The sequence below is a fragment of the Hypomesus nipponensis genome, chromosome 15, assembly GCF_054491055.1.
Source record: "Hypomesus nipponensis isolate SF chromosome 15, ASM5449105v1, whole genome shotgun sequence".
NCBI classification, from domain to species: Eukaryota; Metazoa; Chordata; class Actinopteri; order Osmeriformes; family Osmeridae; genus Hypomesus; species Hypomesus nipponensis.
In genome coordinates, this window is record NC_140375.1 from 16,287,783 (window position 1) to 16,310,000 (window position 22,218).

At 47.9% G+C, this 22,218-nt stretch overlaps 5 protein-coding genes across 6 annotated transcripts in view; 1 reads left to right on the forward strand and 4 right to left on the reverse strand.

Annotated features, from left to right (window-relative positions):
- Nucleotides 1-720: 720 nt before the first annotated feature.
- alkbh8 (alkB homolog 8, tRNA methyltransferase) lies at nt 721-8,528 on the reverse strand. Of its 2 annotated transcripts, XM_084675158.1 has the most exons (13): nt 8,378-8,528; nt 7,954-8,087; nt 7,778-7,878; nt 7,502-7,633; nt 7,306-7,401; nt 7,115-7,219; nt 6,756-6,826; nt 3,915-4,021; nt 3,656-3,816; nt 3,301-3,569; nt 2,286-2,393; nt 2,005-2,154; nt 721-1,726 (listed from the first exon to the last, which is right to left on the reverse strand). In XM_084675158.1, the coding sequence occupies exons 1-13, from the start codon at nt 8,510-8,512 to the stop codon at nt 1,070-1,072; spliced, it is 2,226 nt and encodes a 741-aa protein (XP_084531284.1). In that variant the 5' UTR covers nt 8,513-8,528; the 3' UTR covers nt 721-1,069. The 2 variants fall into 2 exon arrangements, with proteins under 2 accessions (XP_084531284.1, XP_084531285.1); XM_084675159.1 differs by lacking the exon at nt 2,286-2,393.
- Nucleotides 8,529-10,289: 1,761 nt separating this feature from the next.
- sln (sarcolipin) lies at nt 10,290-11,317 on the forward strand. Its single transcript, XM_084674978.1, has 2 exons — nt 10,290-10,436; nt 10,798-11,317. Exon 2 carries the CDS (start codon nt 10,868-10,870, stop codon nt 10,961-10,963), a length of 96 nt encoding a protein of 31 aa, XP_084531104.1. The 5' UTR covers nt 10,290-10,436; nt 10,798-10,867; the 3' UTR covers nt 10,964-11,317.
- Nucleotides 11,318-12,348: 1,031 nt separating this feature from the next.
- kbtbd3 (kelch repeat and BTB (POZ) domain containing 3) lies at nt 12,349-15,350 on the reverse strand. Its single transcript, XM_084674877.1, has 9 exons — nt 15,103-15,350; nt 14,854-15,019; nt 14,571-14,753; nt 14,153-14,326; nt 13,722-14,009; nt 13,357-13,599; nt 12,814-13,104; nt 12,564-12,713; nt 12,349-12,474 (listed from the first exon to the last, which is right to left on the reverse strand). Exons 1-9 carry the CDS (start codon nt 15,348-15,350, stop codon nt 12,349-12,351), a joined length of 1,869 nt encoding a protein of 622 aa, XP_084531003.1.
- Nucleotides 15,351-16,399: 1,049 nt separating this feature from the next.
- LOC146257800 (ELMO domain-containing protein 1-like) lies at nt 16,400-20,614 on the reverse strand. The gene is made up of 10 exons (XM_084674570.1): nt 20,598-20,614; nt 19,342-19,487; nt 19,192-19,220; nt 19,013-19,110; nt 18,453-18,582; nt 17,967-18,100; nt 17,697-17,765; nt 17,165-17,215; nt 16,868-17,001; nt 16,400-16,777 (listed from the first exon to the last, which is right to left on the reverse strand). The coding sequence occupies exons 1-10, from the start codon at nt 20,612-20,614 to the stop codon at nt 16,602-16,604; spliced, it is 984 nt and encodes a 327-aa protein (XP_084530696.1). The 3' UTR covers nt 16,400-16,601.
- An 810-nt stretch (nt 20,615-21,424) lies between these two features.
- The window catches only part of LOC146257801 (queuine/queuosine transporter SLC35F2-like), a 3,486-nt gene continuing 2,692 nt past the window's right edge, over nt 21,425-22,218 (reverse strand). The window contains exon 8 of the mRNA XM_084674693.1: nt 21,425-21,882. Coding sequence (XP_084530819.1) covers nt 21,568-21,882 — 315 coding nt within the window. The 3' untranslated portion in view covers nt 21,425-21,567. The remainder of the gene's footprint in view (nt 21,883-22,218) is intronic.

Here is a 22,218-nt window from a genome sequence, read left to right on the forward strand (position 1 = left end):
GTAACCCGTAGGCTATTGTAACAGAGATAATTATTAAGAGCAGTTAAAATGACCTCAACGGGGACCTCACGTTTTGCAACACCGGTTCGCATTGCCTGAAATTGATATGCAGCTCGTACATCAACATCTTACATCATACGTCTTAAGGGCCAAATCTGCCAGCAATGCCACTGACAAATGGCATTTGACCCTGACAATACACGTACCATCTGAGCCTAAATAGAATTTAAGTGCATTACTGTAGGATCAATACTCAGTGGGTAGGCACATCTTGCCTTGTGCAATTTTCTCAAATGTCAAGTGCCTTTCTGTAGCCAGGCACAATCGCAGCGGCACAGCAATCGATAGAGAAAACACTGGGCGCACTGGAACCAGCCGCGGCCGCCTGCTTTTAACCACGCTGACAGGCCGGCTCGCATTTCATTCCCGATGGACCGAGGCAGCCCAGGGGTAATTTACCGGGAGCCGGTCCCCAATTATCGAAGGGGCTCACCGCATAACGGCCTCCTCGCCAGTCAGCATCAAGAGGCTATTATCCTGGGATTCATTCTGTCTTTACTGCGCCTCTTCAAACTTACCCTGTGAATGTGTGTGTGTGTGTGTTCTCTTCCAGGTGTAGTCAACAGAGAGTCAGCCTATCCAAATGGACAAGTGCCTTACGAGTTTATAACAATAAAGATGAAAATGGTAGGTAGAAAGGAGAGTCAAAGAGACACAAAAGGTGCTTATCTCTTTAGTCTTGCATCTGGTAAACTACATAGCAAAAGAACATAACACCAACGTTAACACCAGAAAAGACTGTATGCGTTGAAGGTTGAACTGAATGCATAACACCTGAACATTTCATCCCCTCCACATTTTATTTGAAGGACGTGTAATCTTTCCAAGTTTCTCCAATCATCAAAAGTAATCAGTGAAGATAAAACGCATCATCAGGCCATATAATTGTCTTTTTCTGACAAGCACTGGCGCATGTTCGTAAATTCAACTGGATGAAAAAACTTTATTTATACCCCCTAGGGGGTGTTGCGGCCCAGTCTCTAGGTCTTGTTCTCCATCAGTCCTGGTATTAGCAGTCTCCAGTAGTCTTCTCCAGTATGACACACCAGTTCCCCTGGTCATGGTAACTACTCTCCACCCTCACCCCTCTCACCCTGCCACACAGTCTCTCCAGCTCCCCCTGCTGGAACACGTGGTAAAAGCGGTGGAACACAGGCCCGGTCTTTGGGCTGGGGTCATGCTTGGGGTCAGGGCTGGAGACAGAGGTCTGGAGGTCAGCATTAGAACAGGGCTCAGGAGTATTTCTGGGTCCTCCTCCCCCACCACCCTCCCCCTTTACACCCTCTTTCCTCCTCCTTTCCTCCCCTCCACCCTTCAGGTGCCAGGGGACCAGCAAGTCCTGGGAGTTGAAGGCGGTGCGGTTGGTGTGGACACTCAACTTGGTAGAACTGTCTTTCCCAGGAGACACCTGCACAGAGGCTGAGGTGTCCTCCGTCCCAGCAGGGTGCTCTTTGTAGTCCTGGCCATTGCCTGTGGGCCGCCCAGTCTCCTGAATGGAGTCCACTATGGAGGCGTCCGTGGCCGTGCCTGAAGGGCCGCGGGGCTCACGGAGGTACTTGGACCTCTGCTTGTTGTGCTCCTGCTCCAGAGCCCAGACATAGATCAGGGCCTTTCCTCCCGGCTTCAACAGCCTGGTGAGCTCCTTCACTGCCGCCAACCTCCGCTCCTACACACACACACACACAGCGAAAAACACATCATTAACGACACACACGTCCATCATTAAATACACACATGCATACACACAGCCATCATATAACAGGTAATTCAATCAGTGCTTTACTAACGAGACTGCTTTCATTTTTATGACAAGTCATCAGGAGAACGATCATACACGTGATTTGGGATGACCTCCATTGTTGTACGAGAGGAGGACATGATAAAAATCTGTACGTGTTCAGATATTACTGAGCCGTGTGTGTGTGTGTGTGTGCGCACACTTGCCTGTGTGGAGAAGTGGTGTATGACAGCTATGGAAATGCAGGCGTCGAAAGTCTCGCTGCATAGTGGAACATTGAGGGCGTCCGACACAAACGCCAAGTGTCCTCTCTCTAAGCAGATCTGGACCAGCACACTGCTGTGGTCACAGCCCACCTACAGGACACACACACACACATTAACACATAGTTCAACCTCACCAGCCACCTAGGTGGATATTTTGTCTAAAACTAAACTAGCTCAGTGTGGAACGACTTCCCTGGCGTGAACCTGCATGTAGCATTGACCTGACTCTTTAAGGTGTTAAGAGCTGGTCTCAGATCTGTGCTTATGTCTGTTCTCCAACCAGAGCTTTTATTACGAGGCACGACAGCTGCTCCCAGATCTGTGAGGGCCTGCGGGTGCACATGTCTGCAGGGAGTCACCATAATGAAGCAGTCCTTATCAGGTCAGCCTACTTAGCCCACATAATGAAAGACTGGATACATTACTGTAGCTCCAGCCACCAGAACTCACAAGAGCTGGATAGAGTAGAAGAAGAGAGAGATAGGGGGGGAGGATGGGAGAGAGGGAGGAATGGAGAGACAGGGGAGTAGGAAGACAGAATGAAAGAGAGAGAATGAAAGACAGAGAGAGAATGAAAGAGAGAGAGAATGAAAGAGAGAGAATGAAAGAGAGAGAGAATGAAAGAGAGAGTACGGGAGTAGAAGGGGGAGTGTTAGGAAGGGGAAATTGATAGCCATAATATTTTCAATAAAACTTGTGCTCAGGGAGAAATGTAATTATGTTTCCTGTTTCCTGAGTCACTCACTCCAGCCTACAGAGAGAAGGTCCGGGGAGAGGCTGCGGGATATTTCCTGCTGTTAAAACACACACACTGGTGCCCCCGCACACACACACCCATCATTAAATACACACCACTTTGCGTCACAACTTCTCTCTCACATCTCTCTCTCTTTCTCTCTCTCTCAGACACAATGACAGCTATACAAAGGTCAACTTTTTCATTTCAATTAGAAGCTTTCAAAGTAGCTGGTGTTAATGGGCCAGGGGGCCAGGGGTCTCAGCTAATTTAATTGAGTTGTTGTCAACAGTTCCCTGGTACGACCGCCACTCAGAACCTCCACCAGGACCTCCACCAGGACCTCCAACAGAACCTCCACCAGGACCTCCACCAGGACCTCCACCAGAGCCCTCTCTCTTCCCTCTCAGTAGATCATGTGACTATGCACCTGGACTGATCTGTGGTTTACTAACAGGTGCTACAAACGTACGATGACCTACGTCTGCCCGCGGGCTCACCGTGATCACTTCCGGGTTGACCCCCAGGTACTTCCCGTTGCCGCAGCCCACGTCTGCCACGAGGCCTCCCGGCGGGAGCGCGGCCAGGAAGTGGCAGACGCGCGGCCAGGGGGAGTGGCGCGTGCCGCTGAAGTGGGCGGCGATGCTGTCGTAGACGCGGTGCACGTACTGCTCCTCCAGACGAGCAGCCTCGGAGGGGCAGCGGGGGAGCGAGGGGGGGGAGGCGGGGGCGGGGGTGGGGCGCTGGCTGTCGCAGGCGGAGGGAAAGGCTGTGGAGACAGAGAGATGGTTGGTCTTTACTTATCGCTCACACACACACACACACAATAAATCCTACAGACGCAGGGGAGCTCACCACAGTCACATGGGGTGAAGCGGATCTTCCGGAAGGTCAGAGAGGTCCTGGTGCCCCTCTTGCTCAGGGTCAAGTTACCATGGTTACTGAGGTCAGAGGTCACGCCGGCAGGGGATTGTGGGTCGCAGGCCGGGACCACATCAAACTTCCTGGGGGTGATCCTGGGGAGCAGAGGACAGGGTGAACTAACCACGCCTAACACTCCTTCACTGATGTCTCTCTTCCTGATTCTCTCTCTTTCTCTCTGTCCATCTCTCACCCATGAGTCCACAGGTGTCTGCTCTCTCCCTTCATCACCAAGAGGCTCCGCCCTGGCAACACCACAGCAACCTGGCGACCGTCGGGGTGCCGGAACTCCATCACAGTCTGGGGGCGACAGGAGTGATGTCACGTGACATTAGAGGAAGTGAGACGAGGGAGACGTATCAGCAGTGAGTCAGAAGGACAGCAGTGAGTCAGAGGGACAGCAGTGAGTCAGAAGGACAGCAGTGAGGCAGAGGGACAGCAGTGAGTCAGAAGGACAGCAGTGAGGCAGAGGGACAGCAGTGAGTCAGAAGGACAGCAGTGAGGCAGAGGGACAGCAGTGATTCAGAAGGATAGCAGTGAGGCAGAGGGACAGCAGTGAGGCAGAGGGACAGCAGTGAGGCAGAGGGACAGCAGTGAGGCAGAGGGACAGCAGTGAGGCAGAGGGACAGCAAGCAGTGAGGCAGAGGGACAGCAAGCAGTGAGGCAGAGGGACAGCAGTGAGGCAGAGGGACAGCAGTGAGGCAGAGGGACAGCAGTGAGGCAGAGGGACAGCAGTGAGGCAGAGGGACAGCAGTGAGGCAGAGGGACAGCAGTGAGGCAGAGGGACAGCAGTGAGGCAGAGGGACAGCAGTGAGGCAGAGGGACTGCGCTACAGAAACATGGCCTGGAGACCAGACTGAGTCACAGGCAGTTTGGAGCCGGACAAAGGGCAACGCTGGAGCATGGCTGACTATTTTTAGGTCCCAGTCGCAGAGACAAACCTCCACACACACACACCTGAGCCCAGAAAGACAGTGCAGCCCTCTCATCTGCTCTAATCAAGGAGGCTGTGTGTGTGTGTGTGTGTGCGTGTGTGTGCGTGTGTGTGTGTGTGTGTGTGTGTGCGTGTGTGTGTGTGTAAAAGAGAGAGAAAGAGAGACAGAGAGAGAGAGACTACGACTGATCATAACCACACACACACACACACACACACACACACTTGTTGGCCTGATGATAGACCTGTGCTTTCTTCCTGGTCCGTGAACCTTCGGGGAGATTCAACCAATCAATGAGCCCGGTGGACTGTGACCAAATCAATCCTGCTCCCGACAGCTGTGCTACGCTACAACACTCAGTAATTCATCACTCCCTCACACACACACACACGACACACAGAACTGAGCCCCCTTGCTACTTGAAACATATAAACACACACACACACACACACACACACAAAGTTGAACCCAGTTCAAGCAATGGACATTATCAAGAGCAACCCAATTACACAAGATGGACGATTCAGTAGAATTGTGGAAACACAGTGCTTCCAACGATCACTCCAAACACAGTGCTTCCAACGATCACTCCAAACACAGTGCTTCCAACGATCACTCCAAACACAGTGCTTCCAACGATCACTCCAAACACAGTGCTTCCAACGATCACTCCAAACACAGTGCTTCCAACGATCACTCCAAACACAGTGCTTCCAACGATCACTCCAAACACAGTGCTTCCAACGATCACTCCAAACACAGTGCTTCCAACGATCACTCCAAACACAGTGCTTCCAACGATCACTCCAAACACAGTGCTTCCAACGATCACTCCAAACACAGTGCTTCCAACGATCACTCCAAACACAGTGCTTCCAACGATCACTCCAAACACAGTGCTTCCAACGATCACTCCAAACTGCCGATGTGTTCCTGTTTCCTCCCCACCTCAGGGCCACATATTAAAAGACACGTCCTTCTAAACTGCCCTCTGCCTCACAGAGACCATGTCCTCATCAGGACCATCAATCCAGACAGCGCACAAGCTAACTACTCCAGAGAGAGAACTTCCCTTTGGAATGGCTCTCAAAAGCAGACACACCACCACCCAGACCCACAGACGTGACATCACACACCACATCTGCTTTGCGGTGAGTGATTGATGAGTTGACAGAGGGCAGGCTGTTGCTAACGACAACCCTGCGCCGAAGACACGGCAGAGCGGACTAGAGTCGCATTCAAACATCCCCCCCCCCCCCTCACTGCCATCAGTGTCGCATCAGAATCAACCCCCGGTGGTCCGACAGATGAATCTAAAGTGGGTTCCTTGTCAGTGCGTAGCTTCCCCCCCACCCCCACCCCCCGCCTGTCCATGCCTCACCATGCCTCTTGGAGGAATGACAAGAAACAGCTTCATGCAGACAGATTGCTCTTCACCCGCTCTCTCTCCATCTCTCATTTTCTATCACTCTCTCCCCCCCCTCTCTCTTTGTGAACCTCTCTCGCTCAGTTATCTCTCTTTCTCATTACCAAAGGAACTAAGTTATCTCCTTAAAGACACGCGTCATCAAATCAGTCTATGAGATGGAACTTTCCCATGGAGAGGGTATTTGTGCGTGTGTGTGTGCATGTTCTTGTAATACCCTTCCAGGCACACACAGACGTTCCTGTTGCAGACACACACACACACTCCATTAGACAGCCAACACCCTCTGTGGAGCTTTGAAAACTCTGGACACTGAAAAGCTCTTTAACTGTGTGTGATTCTGTGCATCTGTGTGTGTGTATGACAGAGTGAGGATGGGACAAAATGTTTTTCTGTGATGAAAGCTTGTCCATATCCCAAGCCCTACCTTCTAATATTGAAGTCACACACACACACACACACACACACCTGAGGTCACATTTGTGAGAAACTACTCAGCTCCATTCCCCTGGGATGAATGACTCATCCAGACCCTCAATATCTCATATACACTTAAGTGTTGGTTGAGTTTTGACTGATTGATCGAAGTGATGCACATACACACCCTGGGGAAAACTCTCTCTCTCTCTCACACACACACACACACACACACACACACCACAGCTATTTTTACCTTGGCTCCCAGACTGAGGGAGAGGATTGAGTCCTCAAAGGCAGAGTGAGTGTCCACATGAGGAGGGATCCCTGGAGCAACACACACACACACACATTTAATTTAAAACAAATCACTTGAAATGTGTTTAACTAAAAGTCAATTAAAAGTATCTTTAAAACCTGGTATTGCTTTACTTGGATTCTACCAATTTATGGTTTCAGAGTATTTTTTGACAAAGTGCTTTGCTACCCTCCTGTGGTCACATCGAGCACTGCACCTAAATTGCTCAGCCATTTCACAGCATTTTTGTTGCTAAATTTACAGTAGTAAGACCCAAATTTGGGTAAAGAAGGTGATTCTTACGGTCAAGAACTTACCTTGTCCAGACTGGTACTGGTTTACTGTCAACTGGTCTGGCATAGAGGAAATATGACCATCCTTCACACATCTTTCCAGAACTGATACGCACGGCTGTGGAAGACCTGGGACAAGGGATGAGAACGATGTATCGTCTCCCTCACTACAGACACAGAATAAGACGTAAAACATGATCTCCAAATCAACACACCTCCAGGCAAAGGTTTGTCTTTGTCCACGTTGTTGTTGTCATAGCGAAACTCGTACCCATAATGCTTCACTCTCCTGTGCTTCAGAGCTTTCTGAGCTGGGGGGGGGGGGAACAAGTGAGCTTTGATCTCAGATACAGCCGAAGGTAACTGTCATGTGTCAAACTGACCCATTACACTTTAGATCCAATTCCTCACCCGTGACATCATCATCGTGGGACGACCAGTCTATGGCATCCAGAAGAACAGTCTCTTCCTCTGGGGTCACGTAGTCCTCAACCACAAGCAACCCTGGGGGAAGGGACACACATGCCTCCCTCTCGCTGACCACTGCAGGGACGGACGGATGGACGGACACACACAAACACACAAAGCGCTTGCTGTAGGAAAACACACATTTACGTAACCATTGTGAATCGATTTAAGTCACTTAGAGATAAATACAGTCCACCCCACCCCCCCACCCCCCTTTACCTGAGTCAATAAAACTGAGATACAGAGCAACACTCTGGTCTCCGCAGCACAGCTGTCTACTGTTAAGGAGGGCGTGGGCTCTCTGAGCGCAGTCCTGTGACCTGCGGCCAAGACAGAACGTGAGGAACCTCGTCACGCTTCAGAACAAGATGTCTACAACAAGCACCCGTCCTTACCTGTAGGTGACTAAGGCGTAGGGTTTGTGTGGGGGCATGACGAGGGTCTCTACCTCCCCAGCTTCCTTTAGGACTGCTAACAGCTGTTCGCGACTCACTCCGTTGCCAAGCCCACCGTTAGCGACAACCAGACTCTGAAGGGTCGGAACATTTGTCCACATGACTTTCTCAGTAGACAGTGTTCCATTATTTAATCTGTACATTTTACAGTTCTACATGAATATCGTGGCTAGTTAGAGTGAACACATTTAACCCTGCTTAGTTGATAAAGTTAGCTGCAATTGTAATTTAAGAGCACCACACAAAATAGTTAAGTAGAGTATACATGCAAGTAGTGTTGGTGAGAGCTAGCTGGTTGAGCTAGCTCCTCTACTATGTGCATAAAGCTGGCTTTACTCTCCTGTCAACAAATCGAATCTATTACCTGTGTGGGCTGAGATACTGTACTTATGCCCTCATGTTTCAGTAAAACATGACTGGCCTTAATTTGTTTCCGGAGCAGTTTCTTTTCCTCTTTACTTTTTCTTGACAATTTAACGTTTTCTAAACAGGGCTCCATGCTATAACTACCAGTGTCCGCCTGTCCGGGTGAAACACACCAACTAGAATAAAGTTTCCGGTTTCGGAAGAAAATCTGGCAGAGAATGTCAGTTGGGCTACTGTCAATGTGCCAAAAGCGGCGTTTCGGTATTGATGAATTAAAGGCAAACTATCGTTTACCAACAGTATGTATAAATATTTTTTATTCATTTTCCATATTTTTGTTTTCATTGGTTTGGCGGCCCACCAGTTGGGAATCGCAGATCTAAAGGATAACGAATGCGGAGATCTGAGTTGTGTACTGTACTGATCTAACGAAAAAATCAACAGTACACGCGCAGGCTGTTAAATGTCAGCCCTGTCGCCACGAGTAGAACTCCGTCTTCTATTGGCCTGGAAGCAGTGTGATGGAGACAGAACGATGGAAACACCGACGGAAAGACAATTCAGAAACCAGATCCTGCTTTTTAAAATAGTTCATGTGATCTCCTCCTCTCTCTAGGGATTTCACCAGATATCTGCCTCCGCTCACGGAACCAACAAAGCCGTGTTAATAACACGTCACTTTAATCCCGTCTGTGTACTAATGTAATGTAATAGGCTATTCTCAGCTATGACAGTTGCAACCAACATCTACTTGACCTGAAGTGCAAAGTGCCACCACGAACACACCCGCTATGTTTTGACCTCATATTGCCAAGTCTGGCTCAGTGCACACTTTTGATTTGAACACCCCTCACCAGCATGTGAGTTATGGAGCCTGGAGGGCAGGATGACACTGTGTCTCACCTCTGATCTGGAGGGTAATCCTGTCAGCTCTGATCTGGCTCCTTTCAGAGTCAACACAGACTGCAGCTGTCTAGGTGGCCATGCACACACACACACACACACACACATTCACTCTCCCAGATACTGTATATGGATGCACACACAGCCATGCACAAAATCATGTATGCACACACACACATATACAGATGCACACACACCCACACACACACACAAGCCTCAGACCGGATCACCAGTGGTTTCTCTGGCAGGTTTGGACATAGACTGGTCACTCCTCCAGTAAGATGCTGGTCTGGATAGGATGGATGGGATTCCTGCCATGATCTGTTGGTAATCCACTGACAGTAACCATGAACCACATATGGAATCCCTAGACTTGAACCTGGAACGTGTGTGTGTTTGTGTGTGAGTCTGTGTGACTTCTGTCAAAGGGGTTTAGCAGCATATGAAAAGTAACCCCATTGTGAGCAGCTGTCAGGTGGGATGTAAGCTGTGCTAAACTGAGCCGTCACAATCGGTTATCTGTAGTCACCAGATTTAGGACGTCTGATATTAGACTAGCGCGTCCATCTTCATTCACATATGTGGTGATGAAGATCAGAAATACATGTGACTCAGTGGAAAAAACAATGTTGGATCTGTTTGGGTTCGATGTGGAATGAGTGGGGTGGATTTCATGCATTTCTGAGGTTGTTTGTATTGCCTTACACAGCTCTGAATACATATGAATAGACCTGATGTTTACACTGGCCAATCAGAAGAAGACCAGTCTATTTGAACCCAAGGTAATCCACCTCAGTAAAGAATGTTATCCAATGTCAACAATATTTTATAAACCATAATGTGTGTGTGTCACTGTGTGTGTGCATGTGTTTATTTCTATTCATGGAGGGTCCAGGGGAATACTATACACACACACACACACACACACACACAAACCACAAACATATTTGTTTTAAAGACATGACATCAACACCCAGCTCCGTGCCCCGTGTGGGCGGTCGTTGATGTGGGCTACATTAGGACCCCACATGGCTCTGTCCCGGGACTGAGGACATCTGGGTTCGGACCGAGCCCAAGCCTGAACCAGGATCTCCGTCTTCGCCACCTCAGTGTGTGTGTGTGTGTGTGTGTCCGTGTCGGCATACTCCATCCAGGTAAGTTCCCCAGTCACTGCAGCGTAACGTATTTATATTTACGCTTTTGGATACACATATCAGTAGATGTTCAAACACTTTTGTTTACTGAGATTGGCCACGTTTAGTTGTGGTTAAAATTGAAGTAATCGCCAAATAGTTTTTTGTGTGAATCTGTGATTGTTGGTAGGGACGTAAATCAACCTTTCTGGGTTGTCTTTACCACAGTTTTGCCCTGTTTATGTGTGTGTTTGTGTGTGTGTGGGTGTGTGTGAGAGAGAGAGAGTTCCCTTCCCTTACTGCCCAGTAGCAGCTGTTGATGTCTCTCTACTCTGGCTGTGATAACAGGACCTTCACACATCCTCATGATCTCTCCATTCAGGTCCAGAGGCCTCTGAATCCAGTCCACCCTTCCTTCTGTTCCTCCACCTCCTCCCCATCCCTGAGTAGTAATGGACCGTTCTGTGCAGGATTTGTTTATGAACTTCACCATTGTGTTGATCACTGTCCTGCTAATGTGGCTGCTGGTCAAGTCCTACCAGGACTGAACCATCTCGGAAGCAAGGGGGGGGGGGGTGTTGCGCGATAAGATGGAGAAAAAAGTGTACTTTTTAATTACGCATTTGGGTAGGGCATGTGGTGTCAGTGTGTTGTACTAGGGGGTGCTATGGTGTTCGTACCAGCACAAAGCGGCCAACGCGCTGTCATCTAGCCTACACTTCCTGTAGCCTTGTTTAGGCTTTTAGATTCATGTGTTTTTGTTGTGACGTCACATGTTGCATTAAAGTGCTGTTGGACTTTTGTTAAAACATTTTGTATGCTGATAGAAGCTTGATCAAAAGTCATTACAAAACTCTGGTAGAGTGAAAAAGAAAACACACATTTCATAATAAAACAAGAGTTTTAGTGCATACTGGTCTGCTGTGCTTTATAGACAGAAGACCTGAGGATTTGCCCTTATGCCTGAATCTTCCAACCATTATAATTCAGTAGTTTATCCTGAATGCTGTGTATATATATATATATATATATATACAGTACATATGCATGATATACTATGTGGAATATTGCATGAATGATGCACAACAGAAACAAAAGAAGGCTGGTAAAAACTAGATGCATTTCTGCAAAAAAGAAAGAAAAAAATGAACTTCTGTGACAGATTGATCACATGGATACACACAGTTCCTCCATGGGAGGAGCCTAGATAATCCGTTTGATTATCTAACATGTCTGTATACCTAAGCAAGTGTTGCCTGTGTGTATGAAGTGTATGTGTGTGAAGTGTGTGTTTGAAGTGTGTGTTTGAAGTGTGTGTTTGAAGTGTGTGTTTGAAGTGTGTGTTTGAAGTGTGTGTTTGAAGTGTGTGTTTGAAGTGTGTGTTTGAAGTATACTGGTGTGAGCGATAGAGGAAGACTTGTTTTCAGTTTTAAAGGTGGTTTTTGTGACGCTTGTGAGTGCAGTTCAGCATTTGTTTTGTCTCAGTCTCCTGAATTGTGTGCGTTGCAGCCATCTGAATCTCTATGGGTTGCCACAGTGTGCACGAGCATGTATATGAGTGTTGGTATGAGAGTGTGTATTACGTGTGTGTTTATGTGTGTGTATATGAGTGTTGGTATGAGAGTGTGTATTACGTGTGTGTTAAAGTGTGTGTGTATATGAGTGTTGGTATGAGAGTGTGTATTACGTGTGTGTTTATGTGTGTGTATATGAGTGTTGGTATGAGAGTGTGTATTACGTGTGTATATGAGTGTTGGTATGAGAGTGTGTATTACGTGTGTGTTTGTGTGTGTGTATATGCGTGTTGGTATGAGAGTGTGTATTACGTGTGTGTTTGTGTGTGTATATGAGTGTTGGTATGAGAGTGTGTATTACGTGTGTGTTTGTGTGTGTATATGAGTGTTGGTATGAGAGTGTGTATTGCGTGTGTGTATCAAGTGGCTCCAGCCCCCCACGGGTCTCTGTGTCTGTTGAAGCTGATCAGCTGACAGTGGAACTCTGTCAACGCTCTGGGCATAGGCGCCACTTCCTCCCACTGGCTCCTCCCACTGTGATACACCTGCCGGGGCCAGAGAATCGTGTCACGTGACCATGTCCCCTCGCCACACAACAGGTGAGATCGAGAGGAGGCGGAGTTTACTTCTTTACCTGCACCTCGTCCGTGATCTCGTCCGGTGAGTAGTCTCCTCCCAGGATGTAGATGCGGTCTCTCACGCCCACGGCGCCCGCGTTGAAGCCGGCGCACTCAAACGAGCCCACGCCCTTCCACACGCGCGTCTCTGGACAGAAGCTGTAGACCTGGGTCGGACACAGAGCGACACCCCCGTTCGTATGGTCCACTCCAGAGATACGCTTCACCTCCACGAGCAGCCGACATCAATGACTCCATCCGACTCACCTTATAGGTGGAGAGATCACAGAGGTGGAGGGTGTCGTTCACAGCCACAGCCTTGACCAGCGTGGCGTGGAAGAAATGACCAAACTCGGCCACCAGGTGGCTCCACTGGTCCCTCTCGGCGTCGTAGCAGAAGAAGCAGTCCAGCGAGGGGTTGAAGGAGTCTGCAATCTCCAGCCGGGAACCCAGGGTGTAGATGAGGCTGCGACATGCGCTGGCCTCGGGGTAGTAGAGGGCGGAGGGTAGAGGGCTGACAGACGTCCAGGCTTGGCTCAGAGGGTCGTAGTACTCCACCTAGACACAGTCACACCTCAGAGAATATAGACAGGCCCTCTGAACGCCTGGCTCGCTGTCTGTACCGTGACCCACAGTGTGTATGGACTGTTGAAAATCCCAATCTGCTGCTATACTTTTACAAACACCGCTTTCCGATATGAAAATACAGCTCACACTGTTAAAGCGGGTATTAGAAGTTATAGTGTTATGATAATGTGGTACTAATAGTGTGCCCTGGCTGTAACTGTACAACTGTAACTTTAGCCACACCTCCAGGAGGATGGGAGCCCCGCCCCGGGAGCCTCTGGCCCTGCCCCCGATGACGTAGAGGCGGTTGAGGGCGGAGACGGCGGCGTGCATGGTACGGGGTTTCCCCATGGCGGGTGCAGGGGTGCAGGTGCGTGTGACGGGGCAGAAACACCACACATTGTCGGTGGCGTCGTGGCACGGCTCGGCGATGTGGAGACGCACCGCCCGGCAACAGTTACCGCGGCAACCACCTGTCACAAACAGCTTACGTAGCGGAAGAGGAAAATCATCAGTGCGATAATTGGCCCGAAATATTGACAGTTTCTTCATTGTAAACTCTCTGATTACGTGCTCCTCTACAGGGCCTCAGTGACGAAGCAGCCCACCTTCTCAGCATAGCTGGTGAGCTGAGATCCTGGATGGTCTGGTATCATAGACCCCGCCCCCTGACCCTGAGGGAGCTCTCTCCATTGGTCGGTTTCCAGGCAGTAGCAGAAAGCGTGGCGTATCTCTCCGTTCTCCTCGGTCTTGTGTACGTAGATGTAGCTCTGGGTGGCAGCAGGCCTGGCGTCCGCTAGCAGGCCGCAGTGCTGCCTCTGTCTGCTCCCTGCCTCTCTGAGGAGGCCTCCACAGACCTCATCTCCACACAACAGCTCCTCCCTCTCAGCCAGGGCCTGCATTATACACACACACACACACACACATGGATATGCACATGTACACACATTTTCTCAGAAAGCTGTCAATGCTTTGGTCAGTTTTGTTTTCATGCACTTGTTTGTGTGTACCTTAAGTGTGTGAGTGTGTGTGCACGTACCGTCAGTGTGTGTGGGGGTAAATGATGAAGCCTGAGCAGTGGGAGGAGCTTAGGTAGCAAGCTCCTCCTCTCCTGCAGGTCGTGACCTATCCACTTCAGCAGTGACATCACCGCAGCCTCCTCACTGGGCACGCTCAGTGCGTCTGCCTGGAGACAACGCTCCAGCATATCAGCCTACACAGGGAGATTTGTTCATTAAAAAACACAGTTGGTGTTCCTATAGTGAGGAAAGTCTCCATTCATCATTCATCCAATCCATAATCTTTTGCTTTTTTGGGGTCGGGTTTGTGGTGGCAAATGGAGAGTGGAAAAACCCAGATGAAGTAAAGAAGTGATCCCTGCCATTGTTGTCACAGATAGCAGTCATGTGGACATCATACCAGCTTTGGGGTTAGGGCTGGCTACTGTGTGCATGTACCTGCATTTCCAAGAAGTCTGGAGTTAAGGAGAGATCCTGGAAATTCTCAACCACAAATTCATTGGCTCGCTGGAGGAGGGAGGCGGAGCCATATCCTTCAGCAAGGTCCAGTAGAGTTAGACAGTTGGAAAGGTCTAAGGTCTCGATCAGGAAGTCACCACAAGCTCGGGACAGAGTGGACACCTGTGGCCATGGCGATAGAACACACCAAGGGCTGTAGAACTACATGTAGCATGATGCATTGCGTGATGCAGTAAGTTTCAGTCATAGTGGTAACAGACACCTGAAGGAAGGAGGCCAGTTGGAAGAGCATGTCCACGTTGCCGTTGGTGATGGTGGTCTCTCCTGAGTAGGCAAAGTCCAGGAAGGAACTCACAGCATCTGGAGACTGGTTGCAGAGGGTAACGGAGCCGTCGTCACGCTCACGCATGTTCACCTCAAACATAGCCCTGCGAGAAACATTTCACTGTGAATGACAATCCATGGGTGAGTATACACACACACACACACACACTCTCAGAAACACACACACCGGAAGAAGTCGCTGCTGGCTGCCAAGACACAGCGATGGCAGGGAAAACTCTGATCCTGAACTCTGATGGTGAAGTCAAACAGTAAGCCCCTCTCTCTGAACGACCTGAGCACGCTCAGCAGCTGCTGCCCGTGGGCCTCGGACAGCCGCAGCATAGCCTTGCGCTGCGGAACGCCGTTACACTCCAGAACAGAGGCAGGAGAGGCAGGAGCATCGGGCGTTCTGGAACACTCAGATTGGTCTTCCATGTCCACTGTACGAGAAGAGAACAAATGACAACAATTACTAGCAGAAAGACGTGACTATTAAAACATCCGACGTCAATATAAGATCCATAAACGTAAATCAACCGCGTTTAATTACGGTGAGAGACAGCACCGGGCAGTGAGATCCTAAGTATCCTAAGTAGTTTAGAAGAGGCCGCTTTTGCGCCCTACATGTATGAATAAATAATGATAAAAAGCAGGCCATCGCTGTACCATCAGCGTTCGGTGTTCACACTTCAAATATTGACCGCCAGAAGACAAGGAGTATGTCCCTCCACGGTGCTGGTGCAGAAGTAGACTGCACTGTTCTCACTGTTTCAGCACCACGGACAGCTCTTCAATTCAGCAGTTTTTTTATTCCGACAGTCACGAGAGGATTTTACACATCATTTTCGAGAGTCGTTTTCGAATAATACCTATGATGTACATGAACTATGAACTATGATGGCAACTACAATTTATTTTGAATAATAAACACATTTCCTTTTAATCGAGTATTTTGGCGTTCTGTCTTGGGTTCCGGGTTTGAGCTTTCAAACAGTTAGTTGCATGCTGGGAGCTGTAGTTTGTAGACGGCTAACGCTTTTCCAACCCAGTCTATCTGCATGACGTCTTGGTCTAAAAGGTTATAGACATAACAAATGCCAGTTTTTTATTGTCAAATACTTTACATATAGTCGATGAAAACCAGGGAGTACTGTAAACAATACATTTCATTGGCAAGCACCTATTTTAAACTCTTCAGCATGATGGATGACTGCAAAACAGAAAAGCAAATCTCCAAATGTCAAGCATATTGTGTGTGTAATGGAAAGAAGGGGGAGGGGTTGAGTTGCCCACAAGCAAACACAACTGTGCAAAGTTAAAGTGGAACAAGGTTTCAACTGAACAGTCATTGAACATATTTTAGAAACTGTGTCCACTAATATGCTTAAGTAGGCTATTGTTGTAGAAATAGCTTAGGGATGATATGAAGATTTAGCATTGTTGACCATGAACCATTCGTTAAACTTCAGAAAATGTGTGTTGAAAGTTTATGAAAGTTATTGCTTCAAAATACACAGATTACTGACTGTTAAATAGTGATTATGATTTGATTACTTCATGATAGTATCATAAATTACACATTTGAATACGCACATAACACATGTGAGATTTATATAAATATTGATAGTTGTTCAGCCATAAATTAGAGTTGCGATACAATAATCCAGACGAGAACAGTGTTGGTGACTACAGGTTGACGAGGTGCAGGTGGGAAGCAGGTGAGTGGTGACCCAGAGCCACGGTGGGGTTCTGGAGCTGCTTGAGAACCACGCGGTGGAACTTGTCACGCACACGATTAAACTCCATGATGTCACGTGGGTTCTCTTCCACCCAGAACGTCTGGAACTCCTGCATCAGATAGCCTGTGGAGACAGGGAGTCTTACTGTGTGTGTCTGTATGTGTGTTTGTGTGTCTGTGTGTGTGTGTGTGTGTGTGTGAAGTTCACACTTACAGAACGTCTGATGGAAATGTGGCAGGCTGGGCATCTCAGGGGCTACGTTGTAGAGGTGTGTTTTCAAAGCCCCATCCAGCAGGAGCTTGTAGGTCAGCTCTGTTATGTTGATCCCCACGATGGCAAAGGAGAACCTGAGACGCATATTCCCTCTGGTCACACCACTACAGACATACAATATGCACACTGCTCCCAATACAAAGGAATGAGCGAGAGGGAGACAGTGATAGAGAGCAAGAAAGAGAGAGAAAGGAAATAAATAATCTCCTGCCCGAGTTATCTGAGAAAGCTACTCACCCGATGGCTTTGTCAAAATTGTTCTTATTCCAGTCCACAGTGCTCATCTTGCTACACACACACACACACACACACACACACACAACACACCATGGAGAGAAAGCGTCAACATAACTGGAAATCAGAAAACAATCTCAGTAGTCAATGGTACTTTGGGCAGTTTGAAATGACAGGGTGAAATTATTTCAAATCACAGACTTGAAAGAGAGAGGAGTTACCTGACCTTCTGGTTAGGAAGGCCCCTGAACAAAGCCAAATGACAGGTGAGCAGTGACACAGTAGGCATGGGGAGTGGTGTCAAAATCATGTGTGACCGTGTGGGATGAAGAAGTCAAAACAGAACTTGAACAAGCATGGAGGTGGAAGAAGGTAAAGTCAAAAAGCAGGCAAAACATTAAACATTAAGAGCCTGATTTTGATCAAACAAATTGGCTGAAAGACATTTTAATTATCTCTCAATTAAAGTTGAAGTACTACTGCTACAGTAACATGAGGCCCGTGAGGGGTCAGAGGTCATCAAGGCAGGGCTGACCTGTGTTTGGGCTGCTGGGAGTCATGCAGCACCTGCAGGGCTGTGGTCCTATCGTGCTCTGCAAAATATCTGAGGAACGGAGAGTCAGAGAAAAGACAGGATTCATGGGAAAGTACACCATCAAACACATTTTAAAATCACAACAAAATGTAAACATGTAATACTATTTAAAAATGACTTCCAAAAATAACTTATGATGTCCAAAAATAAAGGACATTACCCAGGAGTGACACACAAACACACGTCACAAACATCGATGTAATTACTCACAGCAGGTTGAGGAGTCCTAGGATGCCCATGCCTCTGAAGTCAGTTTTGGGGTCGCTGCCCTGGAAACCGATGTCACTCCATTGTTTGGACACTCGAGATGTCAGAGGGGAGTCCGGACACAGAGCGTTCCAGAGCTGTAGGAGAAGCACACAGCTGTTAGCCCGCTACGAAAAACAGGTTCATTCCTATGAGATGGTTAGCATGATACTTATAACTAGTATCCTGTGGGTTGGTTAGCATGTTAGCGAAAGCAGGTGTATCTCTATGGAGGTGATAGTATGTTAGCAAGCACAGACCCTGAGGAGCATGTCCTCATGCTGGGGGTTGGTTAGCATGTTAGCGAAGGCAGGTGTATCTCTATGGAGGTGATAGTATGTTAGCAAGCACAGACCCTGAGGAGCATGTCCTCATGCTGGGGGTTGGTTAGCATGTTAGCGAAAACAGGTGTATCTCTATGGAGGTGATAGCATGTTAGCAAGCACAGACCCTGAGGAGCATGTCCTCATGCTGGGGGTTGTCACTGTTGTAAGTCTCCCTGCGAAGCTTCTCCACCTCTACCAGGAGAGCTCTGTAACCCACCACCTGGAACAGGCAGGCCTGCAGGGACACACTCAGCCTGACACACACAGACACACACACACAGAAGCACACTCACACAATTCAGAGTTTGTGGTGCCTACTTCATTTGCAATACTTTGTTACTGTACTTTGTTAGATTTTTCTGGCATCAGAACTCTTCTTCACAATTTATTTATCTGAAAACTGCTTGCTTTTCAACTTTTAATATCTGTACTTTTTCCTTCTTATGTTTTCAAGCCAGGCTTGTTACTTCAGTTTTGTGTGTGTGTGTGAAAAACAACTTTTGATTTATATATATATATATTTTTACTAGAACGCTTTTGGTGACGGGTTGTGTGTAGAAAAAAACATTTAGAAAGGTTGATAAAATGTTTGAACAAAAGTTTAGAACAAATGGTGTGGTGTGACGTGTGTGTTTATTTTGAGGAAACAAAGGTAGAGCTCAAGTCTGGACTATGTAGACTCACTGGAGGTTAGAGTCCTCGTTGATTCTCTTCAGGGTCATGATGTCATCAGTGACCTTCTCCACCGAGTCAGAACCCACACTCACTGCAGACTGCAGTAGCTGGGGGGAGCCAGAGAGGACGGTGTGATGCTAACATTCTGTAACACACACTAGACAGTCAACCAAAACCCCCGTACTCACCTCACTCTTGGACGACCTCAGGGATTTCTCTGGAACCCCCCCCAAAAATAGAAAGAGGACCCAAATTTGTCAGTAGCGTTCTCAAATTCAACTGCATTACTTACAGTCAAATGTTATGGTGAAACGTCAGTCAGACGTCAGAACGTGTACCTATCATGAGGGTCCTACAGGCCCCAGGTTTGTGGGAGTGGCAGATCCTCTGAAGCTCACAGCGCCCCGTCACCTTGTGAGTGAGGAACTTGAGCGTGCGCCACAGAAATGTGCAGTAGAGAAACGAGAGGAACTGTACCAGCACTCTGGGGGACGGGAAAGACAGATGCACCATTTTAACTTGAGAGGCAGAAAGAGGGAGGGAGGGAGGGAGGGAGGGAGGGAGGGAGGGAGGGATGGAGGGAGGGAGGGAGGGAGGGAGGGAGGGAGGGAGGGAGGGAGGGAGGGAGGGAGGGAGGGAGGGAGGGAGGGAGGGAGGGAGGGAGGGAGGGAGGGAGGGAGGGAATGAGAGAGACTGAGAGAGACAAAGGAAGCAAGGGTGAAAGAGAGAGAGAGAGAGAGAACCTTATTTAAGCTGCTCTAGAGGCACTGAAAGATGAAGTGTGCTGTTGCATAATCACATGGGGTGGCAGGTGACTGGAGGCTGTGTTGCAGGGGAGAGAGAGGAGACAGGCAGAGAGGAAGACAACTCGAGTTTGTCATTTAATGGAGAAAAGCTATCAGTCAGTGACTATGTGTGTGTGTGTGTGTTCTGTCCTTGTCTCCAGTGTGTAACTAGGACAGGAGAGGAGGGCTGCTCTGTGATTGAAAGAAACAAAACATCATAATCTAGCACAGGGTCGACAGAGTACTTTACAGAAATAGAGGGAGAAAGAGAGAGAGAGAGAGAGAGAGAGAGAGAGAGAGAGAGGAGAGGGACAGAGAGAGGGAGAGAGGGAGAGAAAGAGATAGTGTGTGTGATGTGTGTCCGTGTGTGTGTGTTCGTGTGTGTATTGTATGTGTGGCCTGCCAGTGACGATTGAAGAGCTGAACTATAGACTATATAGGACAGGCAAGCTATTTTGGGTGATGGAGTTGCGGCATTTACTTATTACTCGCTTTGACCCCGCCTTGAGTAATACATATGCTATCTGATCTCATCCTGAAATGCAGACTGTAAAGACTTATTCTGAGCGCTTCCTATCAATTATTTGTTTTCCACAATGCAGCCATGATATCAAGGAGAGTGGGAGTAGAGTGGTGAGGGGGGTAGAGTGAATAAAAACTCTGCCAGCTCCAAAAATACAACCAAATGGTTACTGGTTCACTTTATTCATCCAGGATATCAGGCTGTTTAGTTTTTAGAAGTGTACCTATAATGTGTTTGGCGTGTTAACCCTAGTGATGACATTTGACACCAAATAAAGTTAACCTACCTCAGAAAATGCTTCATGATTGTTGTTCTGCTGTAAAACTCAGGTGACGTATTCCTGAAAGACAAAAGAAAATGTCGTTAAAACATTTTTTACCCCCTTGACTTCCCCCCCCCCCCCACCCCCCCACCCCATAAGTAAGCCCATGGCACAATCGTTGCAGTCGATTATGTGACATGACGTCTGACAACGCATCATTAGATTGAGTCGCAATCAATAATTCTTGTATTTGCATAAACACTGCATAGGTGAAGGGTGCCGTTAAAATAAAAACCAATAGGTAGCTCACCTCTCTTATCGCAAGAGATCGATTCCTTTCTCCCTTCCTTTCTTGATATGTTCTTTATCTTTGTCTTACCATTGTGTTTTCAGTCAGACAGAGCGAGAGAATCTGGAAGCACAGTCGTACTGCACAGCGGCTGCAACCCAGACCGCCGCTCTCTCTTCTCTCAGGACGAGTCTTCTGCTCTGCTAGTTAAACTATGATTTGGCACTCACTATCACAATCTGCATCGCGATCATAAAATAACTTTAATGCTGCCTATAAAAATGGTGGGATGCCTGATCTGATACAAAGTGATATCTTAATATAAATCTGATTAGAACTCGCCATCCAATAATGAATGTGGGTTTTGTGCGTGTTTGTGTGTGTGCGTGTATGTGTGTAAGTGTGTGTCACAGTCGCTATACAACAAGAGAGCACAAGTATGTGCGTGTCTTGCATGCTGAGTGTAAACAATGATATGACATTGTGAGAGAAGTCATCTCACTGATGCTGAGGAAATAAAGGATTTATTAACCCATAAAAAACGGTTACATTTTTGGCATTCTCTTTAGGCAACAAAATCTGTATTGAAAAACATCTGTAAAATAGGCAATCTAAATATTCTTATAAATACACCGGAAGTTTCCTATCAAAAGAAGGCTGCAGAGTGGAAATAAAGGAAGGGGAAACAATGATGAAGGATAGTGTTCACATCTTTGTGCTGTGTCTGACACAACACTCTCCTCCTGTAGTCCATGGCAACCCTGGCAAGGCTCGAAACCTTTCCTCTTCCTCCTCAGCTGTCGTTTCTTTATCCTCTTCATCGTCAGACGTGATCTTCACCCCCACTTCCTGTTTCATCGCACTGTCGTCGCAGACCGGGGCGGGGTTGTCGTGGCTCCCCTCCTCCCATGCCACAGGGGAGGCGGGGTCAGCGGGATCAGCGGGGGTTGTCGGCATTACGTTGAAGGAGATGAAGCCCACCAGGATCACCACCAGCGACACCATGTACAGACCTGAGAACTGAATGAACACACTAGAGTCAGAGTCAGAATCAGAATCAGAATCACACACCGAGCTGACCCCCACACCTGTCTGCATGCACCCACTTACAAAATCATAAGGTATGGGGACAACAACAAACCAATAGGAATCATTATACACTCAAATTGATCTCAGCTACATTGACTGTGAGGTCCACTTCATTTATGGGTGAGCATGCTATATGTAACACTTTAACTAGAAGGGGAAAGACACTTGACATACTGCAGAGGTTATATATTAAACCAATTTAGTCCCTCGAGACCGCAGTCATTAAAATACAATGTCACTGCAACCGTTACAGACCGTTAAACAGGG

What these genes read in the sequence shown, in the direction of transcription:
- alkbh8 (XM_084675158.1), bottom strand. Translation starts at nt 8,512, where the DNA reads ATGGAGCCCTGTTTAGAAAACGTTAAATTGTCAAGAAAAAGTAAAGAG. An exon ending in AGACAAACCTTTGCCTGGAG is followed by an intron (nt 7,220 to 7,305) that starts GTGTGTTGATTT and finishes CCCTTGTCCCAG; the next exon opens with GTCTTCCACAGCCGTGCGTA. An exon ending in TCAACCCGGAAGTGATCACG is followed by an intron (nt 2,394 to 3,300) that starts GTGAGCCCGCGG and finishes GTGCACCCGCAG; the next exon opens with GCCCTCACAGATCTGGGAGC.
- sln (XM_084674978.1), top strand. Translation starts at nt 10,868, where the DNA reads ATGGACCGTTCTGTGCAGGATTTGTTTATGAACTTCACCATTGTGTTG.
- kbtbd3 (XM_084674877.1), bottom strand. Translation starts at nt 15,350, where the DNA reads ATGGAAGACCAATCTGAGTGTTCCAGAACGCCCGATGCTCCTGCCTCT. An exon ending in CAGACTTCTTGGAAATGCAG is followed by an intron (nt 14,327 to 14,570) that starts GTACATGCACAC and finishes CTCCCTGTGTAG; the next exon opens with GCTGATATGCTGGAGCGTTG. An exon ending in TCACCAGCTATGCTGAGAAG is followed by an intron (nt 13,600 to 13,721) that starts GTGGGCTGCTTC and finishes CCGCTACGTAAG; the next exon opens with CTGTTTGTGACAGGTGGTTG.
- LOC146257800 (XM_084674570.1), bottom strand. An exon ending in AACGAGGACTCTAACCTCCA is followed by an intron (nt 18,583 to 19,012) that starts GTGAGTCTACAT and finishes TGTGTGTGTCAG; the next exon opens with GCTGAGTGTGTCCCTGCAGG. An exon ending in ATGAGGACATGCTCCTCAGG is followed by an intron (nt 18,101 to 18,452) that starts GTCTGTGCTTGC and finishes CTTCTCCTACAG; the next exon opens with CTCTGGAACGCTCTGTGTCC.